This window comes from Anomaloglossus baeobatrachus, chromosome 2, assembly GCF_048569485.1.
Source record: "Anomaloglossus baeobatrachus isolate aAnoBae1 chromosome 2, aAnoBae1.hap1, whole genome shotgun sequence".
In the NCBI taxonomy this organism is placed as follows: Eukaryota; Metazoa; Chordata; class Amphibia; order Anura; family Aromobatidae; genus Anomaloglossus; species Anomaloglossus baeobatrachus.
In genome coordinates, this window is record NC_134354.1 from 502,355,188 (window position 1) to 502,381,797 (window position 26,610).

General features: G+C 38.7%; 1 protein-coding gene across 8 annotated transcripts in view; it reads right to left on the minus strand.

Annotated features, from left to right (window-relative positions):
- The window catches only part of DMD (dystrophin), a 4,177,531-nt gene that overhangs the window by 3,581,625 nt on the left and 569,296 nt on the right, over nt 1-26,610 (minus strand). For all 8 annotated transcript variants that reach the window (XM_075336500.1, XM_075336497.1, XM_075336505.1 and 5 more), the window contains exon 2: nt 2,562-2,623. In XM_075336500.1, coding sequence (XP_075192615.1) covers nt 2,562-2,623 — 62 coding nt within the window. The remainder of the gene's footprint in view (nt 1-2,561; nt 2,624-26,610) is intronic.

Genomic DNA, 26,610 nt, shown 5'->3' on the forward strand with positions numbered 1-26,610 from the left:
GTCTCGGGTTAGAAAAAAAATAATCTGTTTTATTTTTTGTGTGTACCTCTATAGCTCAACTTTATTCAAATAAGGCCCCCTTCACACGTCAGTGATTCCAGTACATATAGTGCTATTTTTATATGGACTGGGATCACAGACATATGCAGACCCATTAAAATCAATGGGTCTGCACACATATCCGTAATTTCTCACTCATGTGTTTCCATGCAGTACACACACGTGTCCATGTGTTCTGCATGGAGACAAGTGCATTTTTCTCCGGCATCACTGATGTCACACAGACACACAGATGTGTGATCCATGTGACACATGCCAGAGAAAATAAGTATCTTTGAAATAAAATTATTTTTATCCTCACTTGTCTCCAGCGCTGCTGTCTTTGGCCACTGCTGTCTCCTGTTTCCAGGCCAGCTAATTATGCTCAAGAGTATTCACTGCCCAGAAGTAACAGCAGAGGGCAGACAGCAGCGGCCGGAAACATCAGCACCGTGGACAACAGCGGAGTGGACAGGTGAGTATAGAAGTGCCTGATCTCCATGTGCCAAAATCATGGCACACGGAAGGCTATATGCATCTTTAACACTTCAGTAATAAACATGTGCTTTTGATTGATGTGTGAAAGAGACTAAAAGGGACTAAACTGCAATATTTATTACACCAGTAACAGGTAAGATATTGTTTTAAGTAGAAAAAATCATGCTTCTAATTTTAATCATACACAATTTCCTCACAGAGAAACCACCATATGCATCTCCTAATACTCTACTGTTATAACCAGCTGGATGCTTAAGTGACAAGTTTCTTAATTAGCTTTGTTAGCCTATAAAAACCAATAATTCTTAATTTTAAGGCATTTTGACAATTAACTCTCACGATTTATTGCACAGATTTCAGTATCAATCAATGCATAGAGGTGCAACTCAACAAAGCTGTACAACTGCAAACCATTATTACACATTACACGAACAATACATATCATTGTAAATTGAACAGAAATCAAATCAGAATATAACCATTATAATTTAAAAGTTAGATGCAATAGAACCAACCATAAGAATTGTACACTAACATTAAGAAGAAAAAGTAAATAAACAAAAAATAAAATCATAGTATTTAAGAACTGTACTAGAAAATGTTATTTTCACTAAAGAAAATTTCAACCCAACATGAAGAATTGAATAAAATTAAATCTAAAGTTAGCACAGTAAGCAAGTTTCTTAAAGGGAAGCTGACAGCTGATAAATGTTCAAACCATAGGGACTATGTATTTGCCACTGGCTCTATTATCCCAGCCAAGTGTTTTTCACTAGCTGAGAAAAACATAGCTAAATACCAGGCAGCCTCTCCCCATCCGCTTACAAAGACTGACAGGTCTTTGCTTATATGCGGGTATAGGGAGAGACTTAACAGTCCATGGCAGAGGGTGGGGAGAAGTTGCTAGCAACCTGCCTGTCCGACTAGTCTACAGCCCAGGTCAGTCCTGGATGGCTATTAAAGGTTGTTTTTCTCTGAACGCCAAAGAGTATTAGAGTCACATATACCTGCCTGAGATAATACAGCCAGTGGCTGATACATGATGCCTATGGTTTTTTTAATTTGTATCAGCTGTCAGGTTCCCTTGAAAGGGAATCTGACAGCAGGTTTTTGCTACTTTATCTGAAAACAACATGATGTTGGCAAAGAGACTCTGATTCCAATTATGTATCACTTAGTTTACCGGCTTCAGCTGTTCTGATGTAATCAGAGGTTCAAAATGCATCAAAAAAGCAGAGCTGAGAGAGCTGTCCTGCTCACCCCAGGCTCTTACTAGAAATTGTACATTGACAGTGAGGTGCAAATGACAGCAGGGGGCCGGTAGGACAACATAGCAGGAGTTAGCTAGTCACAGAAATGATAATCACCAAATGACCAAATCTTTACTTTATGTAAACAACAGCACACAGGATAATAAGAGAGGCACAGTTGATTTTTGTTTTTTAACCCCTGCTGACAGATTCCCTTTAACTACAATATTTTTCTTCCAGGGATATTTGTTTCCTGCATTGTTGGGACAATTATTTTTCATAAATAATCGCAGGAAGTGCAGTCATAATGCCTGCTAATTTTAAGTTTTTTTCTAAGCGAGTAATAAGCAGCTATAACTTATCATGTTTTACCAATTATATAATTAATACTTATTTTAGTTACTAGTACACAAGAATATCATGTTTGTGAAATTGATATAATAAACAAATTATTAAAACATAAACTCTGTGTGAGATTAGCTACAATAAGCATATACAATAATCACAATTCTCTATGCATTTCTCTTGTGATCAAAGAGTTATATAAAGAAAAGCAGTTTAAGTTAACTTTTATAGTACAGTAGTTATAGGCTAGTGATATAGTTTGCATTTGTTTAGTCTTTGGGATAATAGAATACATTTTTTTTAAAAGACTCAAAAAAAGTTCTCAACAAATATTTCCTTTAATATAAACTAGTCACATTAAATATCTTCTTAAGGTACTCATGATCAATCATGTTTAGAGTAAAAGAGAATTATTAAAGCACTACATACCTTTGCAAACTGGGCATTTATCCATTTCGTGAATGTTTTCCTTTGAACATCTTCTCTTTCATCTGCAAACATAAAAATAATACAGCACTTAGTATAAGCAAAGAAACTAAATGCAGCCTTCAAATAACAAAAGTTGGGGTTGTTGCATTAAACTGTGTATAAAATAGTCGCACAAGTGAATGAAAGAATTGTTGTAACACATTTTTTCAGAAAAAGTATGCTTTCTTCTTCATGTTCAAGAGACTTCTTCTTATCCACTGCCTCCTGAAGTCATCATTCCCTCAGAAACAGTAAAAATCTCACTTGCTCAAGACTAGACAGACTGACGGTTAATTAAGGGATCAATTTTTATGTGAAGTATATGAAGCGAATGAGTAGAAAGAAAAAGCAAATTGAAAAGTTTACACAAATGTTACTACAACTTTTTATATAGTGTTTTTTCCAACCTCATTGCTGTATGCAGAGCTACACAGCTCAATGCTTTTGTTTAATGTCCTGTATGCTCATGTGGCTCTAATAATGATGTACTAAAGGCCAGAAAGCAGAAATGTCACTATTTCTTATATTGTTGTATATGAGAAACAGTCTACTTGATCTAATATTATGGGTTTGTCAAATAGGCTGTAAGCCAGCATGGAGTATTATTCATATCTATGTGACAGGAACCTTATACAAATCTGTATCCACATCTAATACTAACCATCCTACTTATGGGGTACAGTTGCGTGTGTAGTAATTCATCAGTATTGTAAATCTGTAATACCTCAGCCTTTATCAGGGGAGTTTGAATTAGGTTTATTAGTCTTGTAGCCAGGTATTAGTAAGCATGGCCTCTTTTTTTCCCATGATGTTTTTTGCCTTTAATTTCCTTTTAGTGAGCTAATTTTAGTTTTATGTAGGGACATTAAAGACAAAGAGATCTGTTGTGAATGTCATCTGAGGGGGTGATGGTTTGGAGCTCCCTCTAGTGGTCAGGACTGGAGGTGAAGCAAATGTGACTCAACAGGTGTAGGAGTTAATTGGGAGTTTGGGAAACCCAATTGCAGATTAGCCTGGGCTACATAGAAGAGCAATGCCTGCTGGCTGGGGCCGGTGATAGATGTTTATCCTCAGTCTCTGAATTGGCTTGGAGTTTGTCCTTCCATTTATCCTGTGATTGAACCATTCCTGATAAGTTGCAAGTTTTTTGCTTTATTGCCTGATCCACATCTAAGGGTGTTTGTATTTCATTTTGCTTAAAGTCTGTTCTCTTTCAGGAGAGGAATTGTCTTTCTGTTTTGATGAGCATGGGGTTTCCCCCTCTGCAAGTCCCACTGCAAGGAAAGGGAGATTCTCCCTGTTCTACTTGATTATTTGCTCTTTTGTATTTCTTGTTCTTTTTTTGTATTTTGTTTCTCCCATTATTTACAAGAGTACCTGATATAGTGGGTTAGAGACCGAGTAGTCTCAGGTTTTTTTTTTAAATCAGGAAATTGGTATTTTTACACAGGGTTTTGCACTAACAGCAATCAGTTTTCTGTCCTGTTCTAATCTATCTAGAAAGTTGGGTCTTGCTTTTGCTAATCTATATTTCCTATCTCTGTATTGTATTTTCTTACATCACCATTGGCTTTATATGTTGGGGGCTTGCTTTTCCTTTGGGGACTACTCTAAGGCAAGATAGGTTTCCTCATCGGTGAGGTATAGTAAGTTTCACCGGCTGGGAGAAGGCATATAGGTGTGTTTAGGAATGGTCCACGGCTACTTCTAGCGTTGTCCAATAGATAGGGGGTCAGCTCAGCTTCCAACTATTCTTGTGTTTTTTTGCTAATGGGATTTTTTGTGATCATCCACGTTGACCAGATCATAACAGAGATCCTTTACGTAAGTTGCAAGCTTGCCTATCTTTGTCAGAATATTAACTAATAACTCAACTAGTTTTATATATATGCAGGATGCAGCCAGAGCTTGATAATGGGGTGTTTATACTTGTGAGGTGCACTTATTTAGTCTATCTGATCTAATGGTATGGTTCATCGATATTTTACATCTGTGCTACCTCCATTTTATACTGATAAATACTGCAGTATATTGGTATTGTGACTTGGTATTGGTAAGTAGGGCCTTATTATTTTGTGAACTGAATGGGAAACATTTAAGCAGCTAATCTCCACATACAAGCTCGGGGACAAGTGAAAACGAGAGATATTGTCTGTTGAGAGATAAACTAGCACAAAATGCAAGATGTGAGTGATAGATGGTGATGTGGAGTTATTCCTCATGCACACACAATCAGCAAAGTTTATTCAGAAAACACAAGAAACTATCTGTGTGCTTTTAAAAAGCGTCAAACTCTTTTGGAAAATATATAGGCACTTCCATAAACATTCAAGCTAAAGTAATGAAATAGTTCTAAGAAGTAACATTTGTAATATTGGCTAGGGTTCTTTGTGGTACCTAAAATCTTACCATTTTTTTTTATACATAGTACTCTGTTTTAAAATATGTAAATATGTACATAATGTATAAGCAAATTGATGACTAATGATTAAAAGCAAAATTAAAAAGCTAAGCAGCAATTACGGAAACTAGTTATTAAGATTTCCTAATAATCTACATTATTAGGTAACGCTACAAGTGAAAATTATCCTTAAAGGGGCAGTTTTAAAATGTAGCTTCGGGCTTGAGGGCAGTGCACTCCTGAAGATTGACAGATCAGACCAGTGGCATGGTCTCTCTCCTGTGCAGAACTGTCCTCCTTTCCAGTCTATTAGTGGAGACAATTTTCCCTCTGCTGCATGGTGGAAACGCAGGTGGATTAAAGCTTGACAGATAAAGCAATCTGACAAGATTCAGAGAAATGAAAGCAGGTTGGAAAACTTATGGCCTGCACGTGTCATGCACTCCTTGCCTAGGTAACTATCTGGAATTGCAGAGTGACCGTTAACTTAAGAAAGGAGCAGTGTACCATGAATTTAAAAATTCCACTCTTCTTGAGAGCAAAGATTTTAAAAAAGTGTGAAAACACTGCAATTTTACTGATTTATGAAATTATTTTTTCTAATCTGATCCATGGTTACAGACTTATTGGCCTTTTATACTTAGTGCAGTATTTATGATCTTTACCTAGGTGGCCTGTCTCACAGGATTCTCTGGATGTGGGTCTTTATTCTGTATTGCATATGTACTCTGTGAGTAATACTCTCTTAGTAAAGACTATAAAAATTAGTACTGTATAAAAGGTCCTATATCTTTAGAACTAAATGGAGGATTTGGAAAAACAAACACAAATAAAAAAAAAGTGAATATTAAGGGAAGCAAAGAGGAAAAAATAATAGGAAAAACTGGCTACTTTAGAACTGGTGACTGTTCCTTTTTTAAAGAGAAACTAACCTGACATCCATTTTATCCATTTTTGTTATTTTAGAAGAGGTATTTTTCCAGTATTGCAATTTCCATAGCCTTTCTGTGTTTTAGAATAAGATATTAGTCTGAAGGTAAGAAATCTTCTGGCATTTAATTTCTTAGATACAAGACTAGATTATTATTTTTATTTTATTTATTAGTGATCCAGATGTAGGCTTAATAGTTTATAATATAATGTCAAAAATAATGCCCCTAAAATGTTTCTTAAGACAGTTTGGGAGACAAGTTGAGCTAAAAAATGTAAAAGTAAAAATAGTAATAGATGAAAAACATTAGAGGGAAAATACTTTCAACATCTTCTTTTAAAGGCAAGGATATTGTAATTAAAACAGAAACACAATAATTTATAATAAAAGTAAAAAAATTCTTATACAAATAATATGGAGGAAAAAAACTCCTCCCTTCAGGATGACTCTACTAACTTAGAAATTTTATGTATCCAAATTGTGAACAACAGTCATCTGAATTACAAATCATTTTCTGCTCATGTAAAGGAAATCATTGAAAACTGTTATGTCCCAAATTTGTTTTTTATAAAGGTATCAAATAGCAGAAGTTTAAGGCAGAGACTAGAACGGCAAGGCTTTGTAAATTTCCCTAATGAAAGGCCCCCTTTTTGAGCCCATAAGTTTAGCATGTCAAATTTGAAAACAAAAAACGAAAGGTTTTCCACATTTAGAAAATACATTTATTTATGTAATATAATAATCAAAACAGGTATTCAGTCTCCGTGTCCAGCACCCGCTCTCTAATGGGACACAGTCTCAGTGTTTTCACATCAAGTGTACAGCCCCTTCTCAGCTGCAGCCAATCAATGAGGTTAGCAGCTCAGGTTGCCAAGCTCACTGTTGCAGTCAAAACACAAAGACTGGAAAAGCCGAGGTGCGCCAGCACTGGACCATTCAGAGGTGATTAACGCTTCTGTTTGTGGTACTACATATATATTAGTGTTTGGGGGTTCAATTTTCTTAAAGTTTAAAATCTCCTTAATGTTCCTTCTATCAGCAAAATAGAAGTTTATGGTTATGGTCAATCAAATATATTTGCACCATTAACCTTGAATGACCTTGTGTTCTGCAAAAATATATAAATCTAAACATATGTATTGTATACAGCCTACCATATATATATATATATATATATATATATATATATATATATATATATATATATATATATATATATATCCTTTTCTAATAGTTCTGTAAATACATTTTTTGCAGAAACTTTTATTAAGGATCAGTATATACAGTGTACCTGTAAAGTCCTTAAATATATTGTTTAGTTTATCTAATTTGTATCAGTTAAGACTGATACAAAGACATCTATTTTCTCTTTAATGTCACATCATAGGCAAAAATAAGTCTATAAATAGCTTAATTGGAGATAACACTATTAAGCCTGATGTATGTTTATCTTGTTCTATTTACAACTTTGAAGGCACAAATTGAAATGAGTTCCTTTAATTTGCATCCTTTCATAGCTTGGAATGTTCCGATTATTATTTATCATATGAATTAGTATTAACTTAGCATAAAATGAGAAAAAAATATCTAAACAAATCAAAGACCTTGAATTTTGTCTACCACAATCTAATAGAAAAAGTACATTTTACGTCTACACTTCTCCTTCCATGAATTATAATGCATTTGATCTATATCCATTGCCATTTTTCATTTTCCAGTAATAATAATAATAATAATAATAATAAGCAATGGTATGAGGATGGTGACTGAGTCCCAGAATATAAATGTGTTCATGCTTATTTTCCTTGAAATGCAAGACATCAAAAAAGACACCAATATAATATGACATATTTATTGGCCTTTATTGAGAAAATGTTTTTTAAATATCTAAAAAAATATTATTATTACTATTTTGTAGTTGAGAAGAGAAGTGTTTTTTTTCCAATTCATGCCTAAATGGCACTTAATTTGATATTACCTTATACTGCATATGCTATAATTTGGCATATTTAGCTGTACACTGAAATGTAAATGACAACAGAAAATTCTGCAGCTAAATCAAGTTTGTAGTAGGACAGACAGAAAGAAAACAACAACTTTGTTTGAAACTTGTACTTGTTATACAATAACATAATTTTAGCAAGATGCATTTTGATATTTGGAGGGATATAAAGCAAAAGGACATTGACCATGTCAAAGTCCAATCCATGAGTTATTTCATTTGGTATTTCATAAACCCATCATTGCTTCTAAAGATTGTGACTAGACAGACCGCCTACATTCAGATTTCTTTAGGTAAGGGTATGCCCCCAGTCTGTGGCTTCAACACAAAGCTCCTCAATATCCTTAGCATCTCCACAAGTTCTTTTCATAACTGTCAAAAACTTTCATGCAAGCTTTGCTCTCATTTTAGAGGCAGCTAAAAGACATTTCGATCAAACTGAGAAATGTTTCCCAGAGAAAGAGAAATTGTTATACTAGGTACTTTTTCCAGTAAATGTTTTTCAGAGTTGTAGTGTTACTACAAGTTCTTGACCTGCTTTATTAGATAATATACAACAATACAATTCTTCAACAACAGTTATCACGTGGCAATCTTGTTCCTGGATATAGAAAATCATTGGCTTTCGACTCTAAAAATATTTAACTTTTCAGGTCTGGTGCCTACTCAGTTTGAGGTCCAGCAGAATTTGACCATCACAGCCACTTAGGATCCATCTCTATATAGAATCCTAGTACAATGAGGGGTCTTACTATCTCTATCAGGCCTAGTTCTCTACTGTGCCACAGCTTTACATGGTGCACAGACTCTGCCCGAGTCCTTCCACTTTCCTATCTCCTGTCCTGTGGGTCTCACATCTATTTATTCTGACCCAAGCAGAAACACTTACTAGTCCAAGAACAGTTACTTGATGATGAAAACGGTTTTACGTATTAGCATTACTCCTTAAGTTCACATTCTGATAAAAATAAAGTGAATGTTAATTTCTGTTCATGATAAAACCATACACTGAGGATGTGTATGACAAAGTTATTTCTCTATTTTGTTATGAACCCTGCAATTGGTTTTCACCTTTTTTTCAGTTGGCAGAATATTGCTATCCTGCGGACCATAATGTGTCTCCAAGATACTAGAGACTTTACAGATTACCGGGAATAGAAAATATACTTGGCTTTGTGGGAAGATTGTCATCCATTTTAAAGCATTAACCCCTTACAAACAATATAATTTAGTAAGGTAATTATATTGATGATTTTCTCTTCATAAGGAATAATAACGCTGCTATTTTTCCAGATTTATTCCTAAGTTTCAATTATATGAATCTTAAATTTATAGTTAGTTAATCAGCTTATTACAATGCCAATAGTGGCAGCAGGTGGTCACAAATGTTGAGTTCCGGAGTTGATCCATTTTCTGATAGTGGTCATAGCTGGGTACTGCACATCCTCCTCCTATGATTTGAATAGGAGGCAGATGTGCAGTTCCCTGCCAGGGCCATTATGAGAAGACGGAACAACTTTGGAAATGAGCATTTATGGTCACCTGCCACTGGCACCAAGAACAGGTCATTGGTTGAAGAATCGGATGTCAGACCCAGGCTGATCAGTCATTGATGACCAATTTTAAGGATAGGCTAACAATATTAAAGTAGTGGATAACCACTTCAAGGTCAGAATAGAAGAACATATTACATTTGTGATTATGAATCATTTACATTTGAAAAGATCTCTTTCTGGAGTATCAAATCATTTTTTGTAACAAAATCAAGAGATACCTTTTATTTAAAAATTTACAGCATAAAAATTGTGAATTGCCCTGTTAGTGGTGGTTACTGGGTTAAACTATTACTAGCCAAAGAAACTTATTGGATCTTTATATCAATGATATTGAACCTAAATGAATTGTAGGAATGACCTCATGTATTTATATTAACATACAGTGTGTCCACCCATATCCAGTCCACCACCATTAACTTGAGAATGGCGGCAGCTATAGGCATAGAAGTGGTGTCCAGGTATAGTAAAGTAGCCATGCGCTACTCAATGAAACCATCTATAGCACCACCTGGTGGAAAACAACGGAGTTAGCATTTTTATCTTGAAAATGGAACGAAGTATAGAAAAAAAGTGAATTAAAAATTGTAGAGCATCATCAATTCAATACGAATCAACACCTTGCATACAGAAATGCTATGATATCAAACCCATGACCCCCCCAAAACATTGAATGCTGGTCACGTATATGGCGCTCATTTAACTTTGGTGCTCAAACTGGCCACCGTCAGCTGCAATGCACATCTGGACTCTGGACAGTATACTGTATCTTGCTGCATGTTGTACAATATGGTAGGTGACACGTTTGCACAAGCATCTGTGATACGTCGTCGTAAGTCCTGCAATGTTGGTGGAGGGGTCGCATACACCTGCTGTTTGATGTGACCTTACAGAAAGAAGTCCAATGGGGTCAGGTCAGGTGAGTGTGGAGGCCACTCCATGCAGCCACCATACCCAATGACTTGTAGGAAGGTCTCCATTCACGTCCACAGCCTTATGAGTTTTACACGTTCTAATCATAGCATTTCTGTATACAAGGTGTCGATTCGTATTGAATTGATGATGCCCTAAAGCTTTGTAATTCCCTTTATTTCTCTATCTCATTCCGTTTTCAAGATAAAAATTCAGGTGGCGCTATAAGTGGTTTTATTGCGTAGTGCATGGCTACTTTTCTATACCTAGACCAACTTCTATGCTTACAGCTGCTGCTGTTCTCAAGTTAATGGCAATGGACGGATATGGGTGGACACACTGTATATACATCATTTTTATACAGAAAAAATTGTATAAAAAAAAAAATCAACAAATTAAGGAAGAAAATATTGATACAGAAAGACTAATTGCTAAAGAAAGTACAAATTATCTACATAAATACTAAGAGGCTAAAAAAATGATAGTGTTAGTTCACTCAAAATTAATCTGGGTAAAAGGGTGAAAGAGGATGTTGAAAAATCCAATCTCATAAATGCAACTTTGCTACAGTATCTACAATTAATGTTACCTGCTGAATCTAATAAGAAGTACCGGGCTATTTCAAAAACACTAAAATAGACAGACAAATCACATGGCCTGAAAGATATACAGCATATATACCAGAGTACTGCAACAAATAAGTAATCTGATGGACCTACAATTATTTTTAATATTCAAGAATTTCATAATAACAGGGTCTATACTACAGGACTTTTAGATATCAAATGTAATGTCAATATAGAAAAAATGGTCAAAACTGAGCCTGAAAGCTATAGGCCTGTACGTTTACTATGTAAGTCTAGTGTGGGCAAAATCTTTGAGGACTTTCTATGAGATTTGATCCATAGTATTTCAATTAAAATAAGTTTATAACCCAGCATAAATATGGGTTTATGAGGGATAAATAATGTCAAGCTAATGCTATCACCCTGTGAGGAAGTAAGTTTCATGCTCAATTAGGGTAAGGCAATGGATGTTGTATAGCTGAATTTTTCCAAAGTATCGGATATATCACAACATAAAAGGTTGATACATAAAATAAGAACAATGGGATTAGGTAAAAATATGTCTAATTGTGCTAAAGTGAACCTGTCAGGTCCAATATGCACCCAGCACTATGAGCAATTCTGAGTGCATATTGCTAATCCCTGCCTAACTGTCTGAGCATCCAGTAGAACAGATAAAGAGATCTTTAGAAAATGTATTTCTAAAGATCCCATATGATATGCTAATGAGGCCAATGACCAGTTGCAAGGTGTTAGTTCTTTTTGCTATTCATCCCCCTTAACATGTTAGCATGCCCCTGTGGGTGTGCTAACATGCTAATGAATACACAGCATCAGAGGCATGGTCATGCTCACCTTTCTGCTGCCATCGTGTCTGAGTCCTGGATTTCAGCTCAGTGTGCATAATCCCGGACATTTGGTCATGCGCACTACATGTGTTTGAAGCCAGGACTCATACACCCGGCTTTAGAGTGCGCATGACTGACCGTCCTCATGCACACTGAGCTAAAATCCAGGAGTTGGACACAATGGCAGCAGAGAGGTGAGTGAGATCATCCTCTGATGCTGCACATTCATTAGCATGTTAGTACACAGGGGCATGATTAAATGCTAAGGGGGTTGACTAGCAAAGGGAACTAAGACACTTGCGACTAATCGCTGGCCACATTATCATATTATATGGGATCTTTAGAAATAATTTTTCTAAAGATCTCTTTATCTATGCTACTATAGGCTGCTACTGCTAGGCAGGGGTTAGCAATAAGCCCCCAGAACTGCTCATGTTCAGGGTGCATATGGTACCTGACAGGTTCACTTTAACAATTGGTTTGGTGATTGAAAACAAATGATGATTATAATGGACACTCTGATTGGGTCATATATAGAACTGAAGTACTCCAGGGGTAAGTATTGTAAGTTTACTGCAAATAAATCTAAAGTCATTAAATTTGGTTAAAGATATAAATGTGCATTGAAGAACTAGAAGGTAAAACTGGGTAAAACGGTCACTGAAAAAATACAAAATCATTCCATCAAAAGAGGAATAGATAGTCATGAAAAGAACATAGTTTTGCATGAATACTAGTCCATAGTGATGCCAAACTTTAAATACTGTGTACAATTTTGGTCTCCAGTGTATAAGAAGAACACAGTTGAACTAGAGAAGGTGCAGAGAACAGTGAATATGGTTATTAAGTGAATGGGTGAACTTCAGTACCAAGATAAATTTGGGGTTTATTCAGCTTGGAAAAATTAAGCATTGGAGGCAAATTTATTACAATGCACATGTATATGAATGGTCAGTAGAGAGATCTTTCTTCAAAAGATCTTCAGATCCTACCAAGGCCCACATCTGCAAAGAGTTTATATGTTCTCCATGTGTTTGAGTGGGTTTCTTCTGGTTACTCTAAACTAAAAATAAAAAAATATGTTGAACATGATGGTCTTGTGTCTAATTTCAACCTTAAAACTATGAAAACTTGTCAGACTGGTTCTGTGTATCAACGTCCTATTTCCAGAATCTAATACTGGTAATCTTGATTATTTTTTTGCATGAACAACATCCAGATCTCTTCTTTTTTTAGCAAATCAACCATGACAATATCATGTGGCAAAGAATTGGAGTTTTGTGGTTGATTTGATTTGTTAATTGATGTATTCATTATTGATGTATATTCACAGTTGTCTTATTAAAGTGAATTGTCCTTTACATTAGAATTTTACACCTTGCAAAAAGTATAAACCAACTTTTGAAAAGTATTTTGTAGGGCAAATATTATATCAGCTAAATACTGTGCTGGCACAGCAAGTTGATGTCATCAATTATAAGTTAGACACAAACTTGTCTTCTTGTCTAATATATAAGATACAGAATGAAGCTAAATCTCTCAAGCAAAGAAGCTGTTTAAGGAAAACATGCTGTATTTCATGTAAATGCCAGGTTTTCAACCATTCACCTTTTATCCTTTTATATCTGGAGACTTCTTTTTAATAACCTGTAAATAATTTACTATTAGAGGATTTCTTTCTTTTTTTCTTACTTTTTCATTTTAATTATATTGTATTTAATTATTAAGTGAGAAAATAAATATTAAGGCTCCTGACATTTTGGCACATCTGAGAGAATGGTTGTCCAGGGAAGAAAATGTGAGTGCTACCATGAGTCCTCTGTCATGCCAACAGAAAAGCATCCTGAAGGCATTTATATGTAGGTTCCCTTTTCATTATAAAGAGTAGACTCACTCACAATTTTGTCTAAAAACTCTACTATCTCTCAACAATCCCGGAACAATGCATATTCCAGCATAATGGAGCACCATATTACAAAGCAAAAGTAATAACTAAGTGACTTGGTAAACATCAAACTTTGGGTCTATAGCTAGGAAGCTCTTCAGATCTCAATACAACTTAAGGCCTTGTTACACGCAACAACGTACCTAATGATATATCACCGGGGTCACGGATTCCGTGACGCACATCCGGCATCGTTAGCGACGTCGTTGCGTGTAACACCAACAAATGGCATTTAACGATCAAAAATACTCACCTTATCGTTGCTCATTGATATGTTGCTCATTTTCAAAAAGTTGTTGATTGCTGAGGTCTCAGGATGTTTGTTGTTCCCAAGGCAGCACACATCACTACGTGTGACACCTCGGGAGCGACGAACTACAGCTTACCTGCGGCCGCCGGCAATGAGGAAGGAAGGAGGTGGGCAAGATGTTACGGCCGCTCATCTCCGCCCCTCCGCTTCTGTTGGGAGGCCACTTAGTGACGCCGCTGTGATGCTGCAGGAACCGTCCCCTTAGAAAGGAGGAAGTTCGCCGGCCACAGTGACGTCGCTAGACAGGTAAGTACGTGTGATGGCTCCTAGCGATTTTGCGAGCCACGGGCAGCTATTTGCCCGTGATACACAAACGACGGGGGCGGGTGCTTTCACCAGCGATATTGCTAGAGATATCACTGCGTGTAAAGCCCCCTTTAGAACCTGTAGTCAATCCTTAAAAACTAGGGGGATAAACAAGAGCATAAATAATGGGATAAAATCTAAGCTGTAACTAGGTAAGAATGGGTAGACATTAGTCAAGATTTGTGCCTTAAGCTATCAGAGTCAACACTGCAAATATTTAGCATTTGCATAAATGAAATGAATTTGTCATTAACCTTTTAAAATTTTGTGAAATGTAAATCCTTTTACTTAAGTATATCATAGAAACATCTGACATAAAAATCTAAAAACAACAAGCATCAAACTTTGTGAAAAACAAAATTTGTAATTCTCAAAAGTTTGGCCATGACTGTAGATAACACATTCCAAATTAAAATCTCAACACTCATTAAACTGGGAATACATCCAGGCATAACATAATTGTTGCATAGTCTACATTTATGGAACTTCCAATCCTTGCTGCACATTCCCACTATTCTAATTGTTTACTACAAAAAGAGTTTAAGCGGGCTTTACACGCTGTGACATCGCTAGCCGATACTAGCGATGGTGAGCGTGATAGCACCCGCCCCTATCGTTATGCCGATATGTGGAGATCGCTGCCTAGCAAACATTATCGCCATGGCAGCGTCACACGTACTTACCTGCTCGGCGACGTCGCTGTGACCGGCAAACCGCCTCCTTTCTAAGGGGGCGGTTTGCTCGGCGTCACAGCGACGTCACTAAGCGGCCGCCCAATCAAAGCGGAGGGGCGGAGATGAGCGGAACAAACATCCCACCCACCTTTTTCCTTCCTCATTGCTGGCATGTGGCAGGTAAGGAGAGGTTCCTCATTCTTGCAGCGTCACACGTAGCGATGTGTGCTGCTGCAGGGACGAGGATCAACTTCGCCATAGCGACAGCAGCGATAATTGGGAGAGGACCCCCATGTCAACGAGGAGCGATTTTGGATGTTTTTGCAACGATCCAAAATCGCTCCTAGGAGTCAACGAGATTGCTACAGCGGCCGGATGTGCGTCACAAAATCTGTGACCCCAACGAGATCACTGTAGCGATCTCATAGCATGTAAAGCCACCCTTAGACAAAAATATTTCATGTTTTTACATTTGCATGCATCATAATAAAATGTTATAACTATTGAAGAAGATCTCCTACCAACATGCCTGAACTTAGTTATTGCTGTCTAAGCTGTGGAAGGCTACAGAAACAGCCAAATTTAATTATACAAATAATGCTTCATCTTGATAATGTTTCTCAGAAAGTAATCTCACTTAAGTGGATTAAGGTAAATTAACATTGTAAAAACCATTGAACTTGAGTTAGATGTCAGATAACACTTCTCTGCATATTAATATACCAGTACTGTACTACCTGCCATTTCCATAACCGTACAGAAGAATGAGCATTATGGACTTAGCCTTACATAGCATTTTCTTTCTACACCTATTAAATATTTCCATGGAAGTCACAGAAATAGTGCAGCTTAGTGTTTCTTGCCTGTTTGCTTGTCTTTGTAAGGACACATCTAGAATATGGGATCCAGGTTTCGGCTCTACATTATAAAAATTATATTGGGAAGCTAGAGTTAGTTCCAAGGCAGGCAGCTAGATTAGTACATGGGGTAGAAGGCCCCTTCTATGATGACAGGTTGAAAAAAATAAGGTTTGTTTAGCTTAGAAAAAAAGACACTACAAACGATTTTATTTATATGTAAAAATACAAGAGTGAACAATACAAAAGAATGGCACATGATTTATTTATTCAAAGGACCCTACAATGTAGGGGCATACATTATTTGTGGAGGAAAGGCAATGCTGACATCGAAATAGAAAAGGGTTCTTTCTAGTTAAAGTTTTCAGACTGTGAAATGTCCTAACACAATGGCTTGATCTTTTTTGTCGTAAAATATGGATTTGTGGGATATAAATAATCAACCAAAAGAGAATATATACCTACCAGAGAAAGGTTAAACTGGACGGAATATATCTTTTTTCAAACTATGTAACTATGTAGAGCCAACTCCATTGGCTGGTTTCTGGGCAGAGTTTTTTCCATTTCACAAATGAAATGCTAAGATGGAATAACCCTTATAGACAAATTAGGGGTAAGAAAGATAAGGTTTTCTATAAATTTGACTTTGAAATTTCCCAGAACCAATAGGTATACTTAGTTTGGCTCTCTACACAATTAGAACCCCAACATTAAAGGGTTATTTCCATCTCCAAGATCCTATCCCAATATGTAGAAGGTGTAATAATAATAATAATAATAATAATAATAATAATAATAATAATAGCAAATACCACCACTTAGAAATGTAGTAATGGTTCTCCTGATATAGCCCTGTCTCTTACCTCATGTGCAGGGCATTTTAGCTTATGTATCCATGGTTATCTCCCCTTGTATAATTGTTGATGGTTGGAACCAAGGCTACCTAAGATCAAATGCTCTGCAAATGAGGTAAGAGGCATGGCTATATCAAGACAATTATAGTACATTTCTATTTAGGAGTATTTGCAAATATTTTCATTATAACACCTACTACACATTGGGATAGAATCTTGAAGACGAAACTAGCCCTTTAAGTTAGTTGTCAATTAATTTAAATGGATTACTCATAATTCCTTATCTAACTTGCTGTTTTGTTACAGAACAAATTAATATTAAAATTTGGTTATCCTAGAGACATGTTTTTTTCACAATGTAAAGACCTTTTAGCCATATCAGTTTTATACATTTTATTTACTTCTTCAAAATAAGGTTGTTTAAGACCACTTAAAATAATATAAGGTATTAGGTAGAAATTTTGTATGACTTCAAGTATTCACCTTTTGGTGCTGAGGTAAAATTCTAAAATTTAAATTGATTTTCTAGCGTCAAGAAAAGCTTGACAAAATAGGCATTAGAGCTTCAGGGCAGGCACCTTACTTTTTACTTTCCTTAATGATTAACTTTAACATTCAAATTTAAACATTTAGTGCATATTTCCTAAATTTAAAATGATTCTACAATGTGCTGTGCTTTTCACTAATTGGTTAGGAGTTTTTAAAATTTCTTTTTCAATTATGTATGCTTCTGAAGGCTTCATTTCAGTGCATAGCTGGCATCTGAATAAATTCTTTTTTTGTCGAACCCTAATCTGCCAACTCAGATATTTTTCAGGATTCTTGTAATTAGAGCTACATTTGTCAGCGATCCTGGTGTATATTGCTGCCAGAAACCTGTTGTAACTTACTGCCCCACCAGTGGTAGGGCCCCCAGTGATCCTGAGTTTGGGAATCTAAAAACCCCTAAAATTAGCCACTGCAGCCCCATGTCAAATGGAGTATATATGAATCAGAAATTAGTCAATTACTGTAAACATTGAATAGGAGTCAAATTTCTTGACATTCGTGGTATCACATGATTTAAACCTAGCTACAATAAATTCATGGTTCACAAAAAGAAAATGTCCCACAACATTTCACATATGTTGCACTGTCACTGAGCTGGCAAAAGCTATCTGTTGTGGCACAGCTGGCATTCCCATAATGCTCTGCAGCAATCCAATCATTTGGTGTATCACAACCAATCAGGAGGACTATCAGAGACAATATAAAACGTAGGTGGTCTACCAAGGAATTCAATTTTATGCCTCTATTGTTACTGTGTAGGAAGGAATAAAGTGCTCAGAGCACATAGTACAGGGATAGATAAAGATCTAATGAGAAAATGGTGTATCACTTCAGTTATGATGTAACATATTGAAAATGGGAGTGATAGTCTCAATTTGTGAATAGAAATCAAAGATTTAAGTCACTTATAATGAACTATAGTAGTAGCCTCTTAAACCACTCATTACAGATTTTACACTGAAATCTGAATTCAAAGGTTGCTTTTGTTTATAAAGGGAAGTGTGATCCCCATGTTTTGAGACCCGCAATTTTTAATTTAACGAGAAATCTCCCAAATTCAGTTACTTAATCACAAATATTTACTTATCAAGGTATGGCCATTGTTTCCCAAAAAATGTTGAGCTTAGTTCACTGCTCCAATAGTCAGATGCATACAAACTCCACCCGAATACAGCAGTAAATCATACATGCTTGTTATTGGGACATGGTCCTACCTAGATTTATTAGCACTTTCCTTTTTTGGTAAAGACATATTGTAAAAAATGCAGACTCCCAAATTATAAACACAAGCATATAAATAGTAAAGTATGCGCAATGTTTGAAATTATTTGTTGAGCCCCCTTCATTGTCTGAAAGTCTAATATTTGACTGGTATACCTGTCACCTGAGTACAGTGAGCAGTTCCATGTGTGACTTTAACTACATTTTCTATTCCTAGCAAATTTTATAAAAGGTATGTGGAATTTTTCTTTCTTAAACTTTAATATAAAAGGTCTCTTCATTATTACATACACCCCACGACTTTACTGTCATTGCTGCCACATATTTGTTACCATCCGTGAACCTACACTATGTGCAGCAAATTCACAACCTCGACTGGGAGGTACATTTGTTTCCATTGCCAGGTGGTGGTTAACTGTTTTGTCTTACACTTCCTCCTGCTAAACAGGTGTTACCTCTTCCCCAAAAAGCATGTGGTGCATCATTGATTTCACACAGTACCCTCATTCTTTTTGCTCATGCAACGCAAAGTGCAGCCAAGCAATTTAACACCTAGAAAGCCTAAGGCAGAAAAGCCACATGGTGATGGAGTTGCTGCTGTATATTAACCTCTTACCGATATTGGATGTACTGGGTACATCCTGCCTCATGTTGGTATATTCACTGTCGGCTCCTGCGGGCAGCCAGTGGTGACTTCCATGCATGTCAGCTGATTTGAACAGCTGACATGTGCGGCTATCAGGCATGAATGGAACCGCTCTTCACTCGTGCCTATTAACCTCTTGCACCGCATTGCCAAAATGTGACAGTATGGTGTACATCCCAGCCACAGTAAGCACTCACTCACCCGGCACCAAAAAAAGTCACGTGAAATGATCAAGTGGATCTGATGGTTGCAATGGTAACACAAAGTCATGTGATGACTCCTGTAGCTATCATGATTCAATTCCTCTTACAGCCGACAGAGGGCTGTGTGTGAGAGGAGAACAGCTTTTCTGCAGATCAGAGCAATGCTGCTCTGCTCTACAGAAATAAATGAGCGATTAAACTGCTGATCGTTATAGTCCCCTAGAGGGGCTAGTAAAATAAAAAAAAGTGAAAAAAGTTTTAAAGAATAAAAAAAATTAAAAAACCTAAAAATTCAAATCACCCCTCATTTGCCTCATTGAAAATTAAAGGGCTAAAAAAATAAAAAAAATATACACACATTGGATATTGCCGCGTTGAGAAATGTCCGATCTATCAAAATATAAAATCAATTAAACTGATCAGTAAATGGCGTAGCGGCAAAAAAATTCCAAATGTCAAAATCATGTTTCTCTGGTCGCTGCAAATTGTGTGCAAAATGCAATAACATGCAATCAAAACGTAGCATTTGCGCAAAAATGGTACCAATAAAAAAATAAAACTCGAGACGCAAAAAAAAAAGCTGCCACTGAACCATAGATTCCAAAAAATTAGAACTCTATGGTTTTAGGAAAATGGCACAAAAAGTGCACCACTATTTTTGCACAAGCGTCTGAATTTTTTTATCCCTTAAAGGGTGCTTTACACGCTGCGACATCGATAACGATATATCTTCGGGGTCACGGTGTTTGTGACGCACATCCGGCAACGTTAGTGACATCGCAGCGTGTGACAGGCTGGAGTGACCTAAAACGATCGCAAAAATGACAAAAATCGCTTGTTTTGGAGAGGTCGTTTAATAACAAAAAATCGTTGTCAGGTAAGTAGCGATGTTGTTCCTCGTTCCTGCGGCATCACACATGGCTATGTGTGACACCGCAGGGGCGATGAAAATCTCCTTACCTCCGTCCCGCCGGCAATGAGGAAGGAAGGAGGTGGGCAGGATGTTCGGCCCGCTCATCTCCGCCCCTCCACTTCTATTGACCGGCCGCTTCGTGACGCCACAGTGACGTCGCTATGATGCCGAACGCACCTCCCCCTTGAAGGAGGGATTGTTCGGCGGTCACAGCGACGTCGCTGATAAGGTATGTGCGTGTGACGCTGCTGAAGTGATAATGTTCGCTACGGCAGTGATCACCACATATCGCACGTACGACGGGGGCGGGTGCTATCGCGCACGGTATCGCTAGCTATAGCTTGCGATGTCATAGCGTGTAAAGCACCCTTTAGATAACAGTAAACCTATGAACTTGAACTGACCTGAGGCATCACACCAACACATCAGTTTTACCATATAGTGAACACGGTGAATAAAATATACCAAAAACAAAGTGGAATTGCACTTGTTTTGCAATTTTTCCTAAATTGGCCATATTATCTGTCTGCTAACCTATCTGTTGACTGTCGTCTACACTGTTCTGTTGCTGCCAGATGGACCACAATCTGCCAGGCATCTACTCACTGTTCATCATCTCATCTATACTGTAGTACTGCTGCTGCTGCTGGTGCCATTACTGGCCTTAAACTGGAAACAATCTCCATGTCTGCCCAATCTGTCTACTGTGCTGCTTCTGCCACAGTCACAGAACAGCCATGCAAGCCACACACCTCTTAGCTGCCAACTGTGTTTCATAGTGCTTGACTGTACTATTAATGCTGGGTATTCTCATGTTTTTATACCTTAGAGATCATGACTGAAAAGGCTTGATAACAACAAGCCAGTACTTCTTCGTGTTCAACATAATGCCATGATTTTGTCTTCAGACGTAAAGGAATAATTTGGGGAATGCTTAATAACAGCCTTTGTATAAAGGTTTGTAAAACTTTTCGTGGACTTCATAAAAGGGATAGTTTTTTTCTTCTCGTTGAGAGCCCATTACTTCTTCCCATTAAAAGGTGTTTAAAAGGGATCATTTTTGGATGGCAGATAAATAAGTTTTTATATTTACCAAATTGCAAAACTTGTAATACCCCTTAAACAAAAAATTATTGAATCCAACTATGTGAAAACTTCTTTTGCTTGCTCCACCTGTCTATAAACAGCAGCAAAACATGCATTTGCCCCCAAAACGGACATTTTAAGACCATTTATACATTACAGACAGCCTAAAAGTCTAATATTGAGGTGTGTTGCTAAAAACAGTGTTGGGTACCTCTGGTTATTATCCATTCTCTCCTAGTCAGATAGCTGGAAATCATTTGGACATTAAAAAGGTTGTGATTGCACTACAGAGCTCAAAGCATGTTCATGTGACCCCAGGAGGAACTCACAGTGTTCTACACATGGTTTCTAAGCTTTTTTAACTCCTTCAGCCCCCAGCCTGTTTGCACCTTGATGACCCGACCACTTTTTGCAATTTTGACCAGTGTCAATTTATGAGGTTATAACTCTGGAACGCTTAAACGGATCCCAGTGATTCTGAGATAGTTTTTTCGCGACATATTTGGCTTCATGTTAGTGGTAAACTTAGGACAATATTTTTGCGTTTATTTGTGAAAAAAATGGAAATTTGGCGAAAATTTTGAAAATTATGCAATTTTCAAAGTTTGAATTTTTATGCTCTTAAATCAGCGAGAGGTATGGCACAAAATAATTAATAAATAACATTTACCACATGTCTACTTTACATCAGCACAATTTTGGGGAAAAGAAAAATATAAGGAAGTTATAGGTGTTCAAAGATTATGAGCAATTTCTCATTTTTACAACAAAATGTACAAAGCCACTTTTCTTTAGGGACCAAATAGTTAGAAAAGAGCCACGAACAATACTTATGTCATGGATCAGAAAAGCAGCAGGATCACAGGAGAGATGGAGGCAGCTCTATGAGGCAGCAGATGGGGGCAGCGGCAGATGGGCAGGCAGCAGCAGATGGGGGGCAGCGGCAGATGAAAGCCAGCGGCAGATGGAGAGCAGTGGCAGATGAGGGAGCAGCGGCAGATGAAGGGGAGCAGGAGATGGGTGGAGTAGCAGTGGATGTGAGAGGGCAACAGCAGCTGGAAGAGTGTGGCGGTGGAAGGAGGGGTGGCAGATGGAGGAGTGGCGGTGGATGGGAGAGGGCGCAGTGGATGGAGGGGTGGTGGCGGATGGGAGAGGGTGTAGCGGATGGAAAAGTGGTGGCGGATCGGAGAGGGGTCAGATGATGGAGGAGAGGCGGCAGATGGGAGAGGGCGCAGCGGGTGGAGGAGCGGCAGAGGATGGGAGAGGGCACAGTGGGTGGAGGAGCTGCAGAGGATGGGGGGAGGAGGAGGGAGGATTTCAGGGGAGTGGGAGGTGAGATTAGGGATAGCTACCTTACAGGATGGATCTAGGAAGCCCGATCACAGCAGATGGAGGTTCACAGCAGATGGCAGCTCACAGCAGATGGACGCTCATAGCAGATGGCGCCTCACAGCAGATGGAGGCTCACAGCAGATGGAGGCTCACAACAGATGGAGGCTCACAGTAAATGGGGATCACAGCAGATGAAGGCGTATAGCAGATGGAGGAGGCTGAGAGGTGGGAGAGAGGGCAGCAGATAGAGGATTGGGAGAGAGTGGGCAGCAGATCAGGGAGGGGTGCAGCGGCTGATTGGGGGAGAGCGTTTGCAGATGGAGGGAAGGCAGCAGCTTGGGGCAGTGGCAGTGGATCGTGGGCAGTGACTGCTGCAGGAGCAGCGCCGGCGGCTGAAAAGGGGCAGTTGTGGCGGCAGATCGGATGCAGTGACTGCCACGGTGGCGGCAGCTGAAGGGGGTGTGGGGGCAGTGGCTGAAAGGGGGCAGTTGGTATAACTTACCAATCACTCTCCTCAGCGTCCACAGACACTGGAGTGAAGCTGAGGGGAGCTGTCACCGACCCCAGATCCACAGTGATTGGAGAGATCGGTCACATCAAAGCTGGGGGCGGGTGAAACAGAGATCACCCAGCTCCAGCCAATTATCAGTGCTATAGCTGCACTGATCATGGCTGGATTTCAATGTTTTAGCCATTTTCAATGGTTGAAACATTACAGTGGCTGTGATTGGCTGAGCGACGTTCGTCAGCCAATCACAGCCTCCATAGGTTCGGGGAGGAGACATCACCCCTCCTGAGGTCCCCGAATCTAAGGTTTTTGTAAACTGATTGCAGCCACCGGGGCTCTGGGGCCACGATTTCATCATGATGTACTGGGTACGTCCTGGATTCTTAAGTACCAGGGAGCCATGACACACCTAGTATGTCATAGGTCGCTAAGGGGTTAATTATGCAATATAGACCATATTTTTCAAATTATAACACAGACTTTTCCTCCCAAAAATTTGACAGGAAAATGAAGAGTGCATCTTAAAATCCAAATGTAGCATACCGGGGATGGTGGATAGGAGTCGCAGCAGGCTCTATGCAGCAGGCGGCACTGCTCTGTATGGTGGATGATGCTGCTCTGTGCAGCGAATGGCAGGGCACTGTGTGGCAGGCAGCGAAGCTATCTGGGGCAGGCAGCAAGGCTCTGTGAAGCGGGCAGCAAGGCTCTGTGCAATGGGCAGCAAGGTTCTGTGCGGCAAGCAATGAGGCTCTGTGTTTGTGGGAAGCAAGGCTCTGTTTGGCAGACAGCGAGGCTCTCTGCGATGGGCAGCAAGGTTCTGTGCAGTGGTCAGCAAATCTTGGGTTATTCTGAAAATGTCGGCTGTAAGAGCTTCAAATAATGGCGCAAAGATTAGGCATGTGCGCTGATGGAGCTCTCGACTCAAGCTCTCATCTGCACATGCGCCGACTCTGTCTGGTTGCCATTTCTTTGAAGCCTGCACTGCCGACATTGTCGGAATGGCCAGTGCCTCACCGCCTGCAGCAAGCACCAGCAACGAGCATCGACAGCTGCCCCAGCACCGAGCTGCGCCGGCTCCCCTTAGCACCGAGCAGTGAGCATCTGGCCTCCCTCTTCACTGCCCGAAGCATGGCCATACTCTAGCACCACACCTGCCTCCTGTGACCCCACTCCACTACTGCTGCCGCCCCACCTTTCCAGTAAGACACTACCGGATTATAAAACGGATCCAATTTTTTTTCCTTTTGTTATCTCTAAATTTGGGGTGCATCTCATATTCCGGTGCGTCTTATAAAATGAAAAATACAGTACTTTTTTTGTTGTGAATTTTGGTAACATTTAGCAAAGTTGTCAAATTTCAAAACATTTGACACATCTCGTGCTTGACTTCTGCTACATTCGTTTTTAATGGGACTGTTGACGGAAGGCAAATACAGTGCTCAGTTTTTCCAGTACTTTCATGGGCAATAGATGGAGTAGAGACTCACATGCTCACCTCAGCTCTACTCAAGCTGGGCCCTTTTTTTTGGAGATCAGTGATATATAAGGATTGCTGGGGGTCCCTGCTGCAGAATCTCCAGTGATCTGCAAGATATCCCTCATCAAGAGGGGATAACTTGATTTATTTTAAAAGAAAATGTTTAAATATGTCAATAATATTAAAATAAACCACACAATTTTTAATGATCATTTACTTTGAAGGGCAAGAAAAACTGATTTCCAATAATCTAACATCAAATGAATTTGCCAGGGTTTAAAACTGAACTGTGATGATTTTTAATAGATGCTTAATGTAGTAATATATGAAGTACTGCAAGCTATATTGAAACCAAAGCTATTTTACAAGTTATTTGGTATTGTGCCATATGAGGTAGTATTTAGCTGAAATTAAACTTAAATATTAAAAAAAAAATAATGCATGGTTCTCATTTACAGCTTGGCACTGGATTTTGCTGCAATATTTTGTCTAGTAGATTGCACAACACATTTCTAGGAAGTGGCAGGATAGCTAAATCATTATTGCTGAGAAGTCGGGAAAATGAAGCTTATCCATCAATCTAAAATAACCCATGAAATATTAAAATCTCAGAGGACTGGATTCAGCAGAAGTAATAGAATGTGTTATAATTAGATCCATATTCACTTGGTCTCATATGTGTTACCTGATGGCATTTTTTAAGTTTACACATTTGTTAATTTGATAATTAACTAATAGGTGTCAAGTATGATAAAAGTTCAGAGCTCAAATGCTATGTCAGCTATTTTAAATACAGCGATTACATCATTATGGATTTAAAGGGGACTTGTTGGTGTACAGATTTGTCCAGTTTAGCAAATAATTGAATTCTTCATAGAATTATAATAGTAGTACATCTCTTAAAGGTAATCTATTGGCCAATCTATTTATATGCTTATTTAGCTGTTTCAAAGATGTCTAGCAATATCTTTACCTAGCCAGATAATTTTCAGTGTCTGAATTGCTATAGGATTATTTGTAAATCCAAAGCCTATGTCACTTCTATTCCGTGCCCAGTGACGCCTCCCCCTGCTTGATTGACAGCCTCTATAATCTGTGCCTTCATGGAAAAGAGCCGTCAGTCAAGTAAAGGCCGCTTTACACTCTGCAATATCATGACCGATATCGCTAGCATGGGTACCCGCCCCCATCGGTTGTGCGACACAAGCAAATCGCTGCCCGTGGCACACAACATCACCCAGACCCGTCACACTACTTACCTGCCCTGCGACGTCGCTGTGACCGGCAAACCGCCTCCTTTCTAAGGGGGTGGTTCGTTCAGCGTCACAGCAACGTCACAGCTGCGTCACTGATCCGCCGCCCAATAGAAGCGGAGGGGCGGAGATGAGCTGGACGTAACATCCCGCCCACCTACTTCCTTCCGCATTGCGTGTGGGAGGCAGGTAAGGAGAGGTTCCTTGTTCCTGCGGTGTCACACGGAGCGATGTGTGCTGCCGCAGGAATGAGGAACATTTTCGTTACTGCTGCAGCAACGATATTAGAGAATGGACCCCCATGTCACCGATGAGCGATTTTGCACGTTTTTTCAACAATGCAAAATCGCTCAAAGGTGTCACATGCAACGGCATCGCTAAAGCGACCAGATGTGCATCACAAATTCCGTGACCCCAATGAGTTCGCTTGAGCGATGTCACAGCGTGTAAAGCGGCATTAAGAGCAGGCAGTACTAGGCAGAGAATAAACCTGGTGTGACAGAGGCTTCAGATGTGCCATATTCATTTGTATATCTGTTTTAATTCTGATTTCTTAATAAGGGAGTAATGGACAAGCTATATAAACATATTTCTGGATTTGTATAGGAAGGTAAGTATGTGTGACAGGTGTTAGCAGTATTGTGCGCCACAAGCAGCAATTTT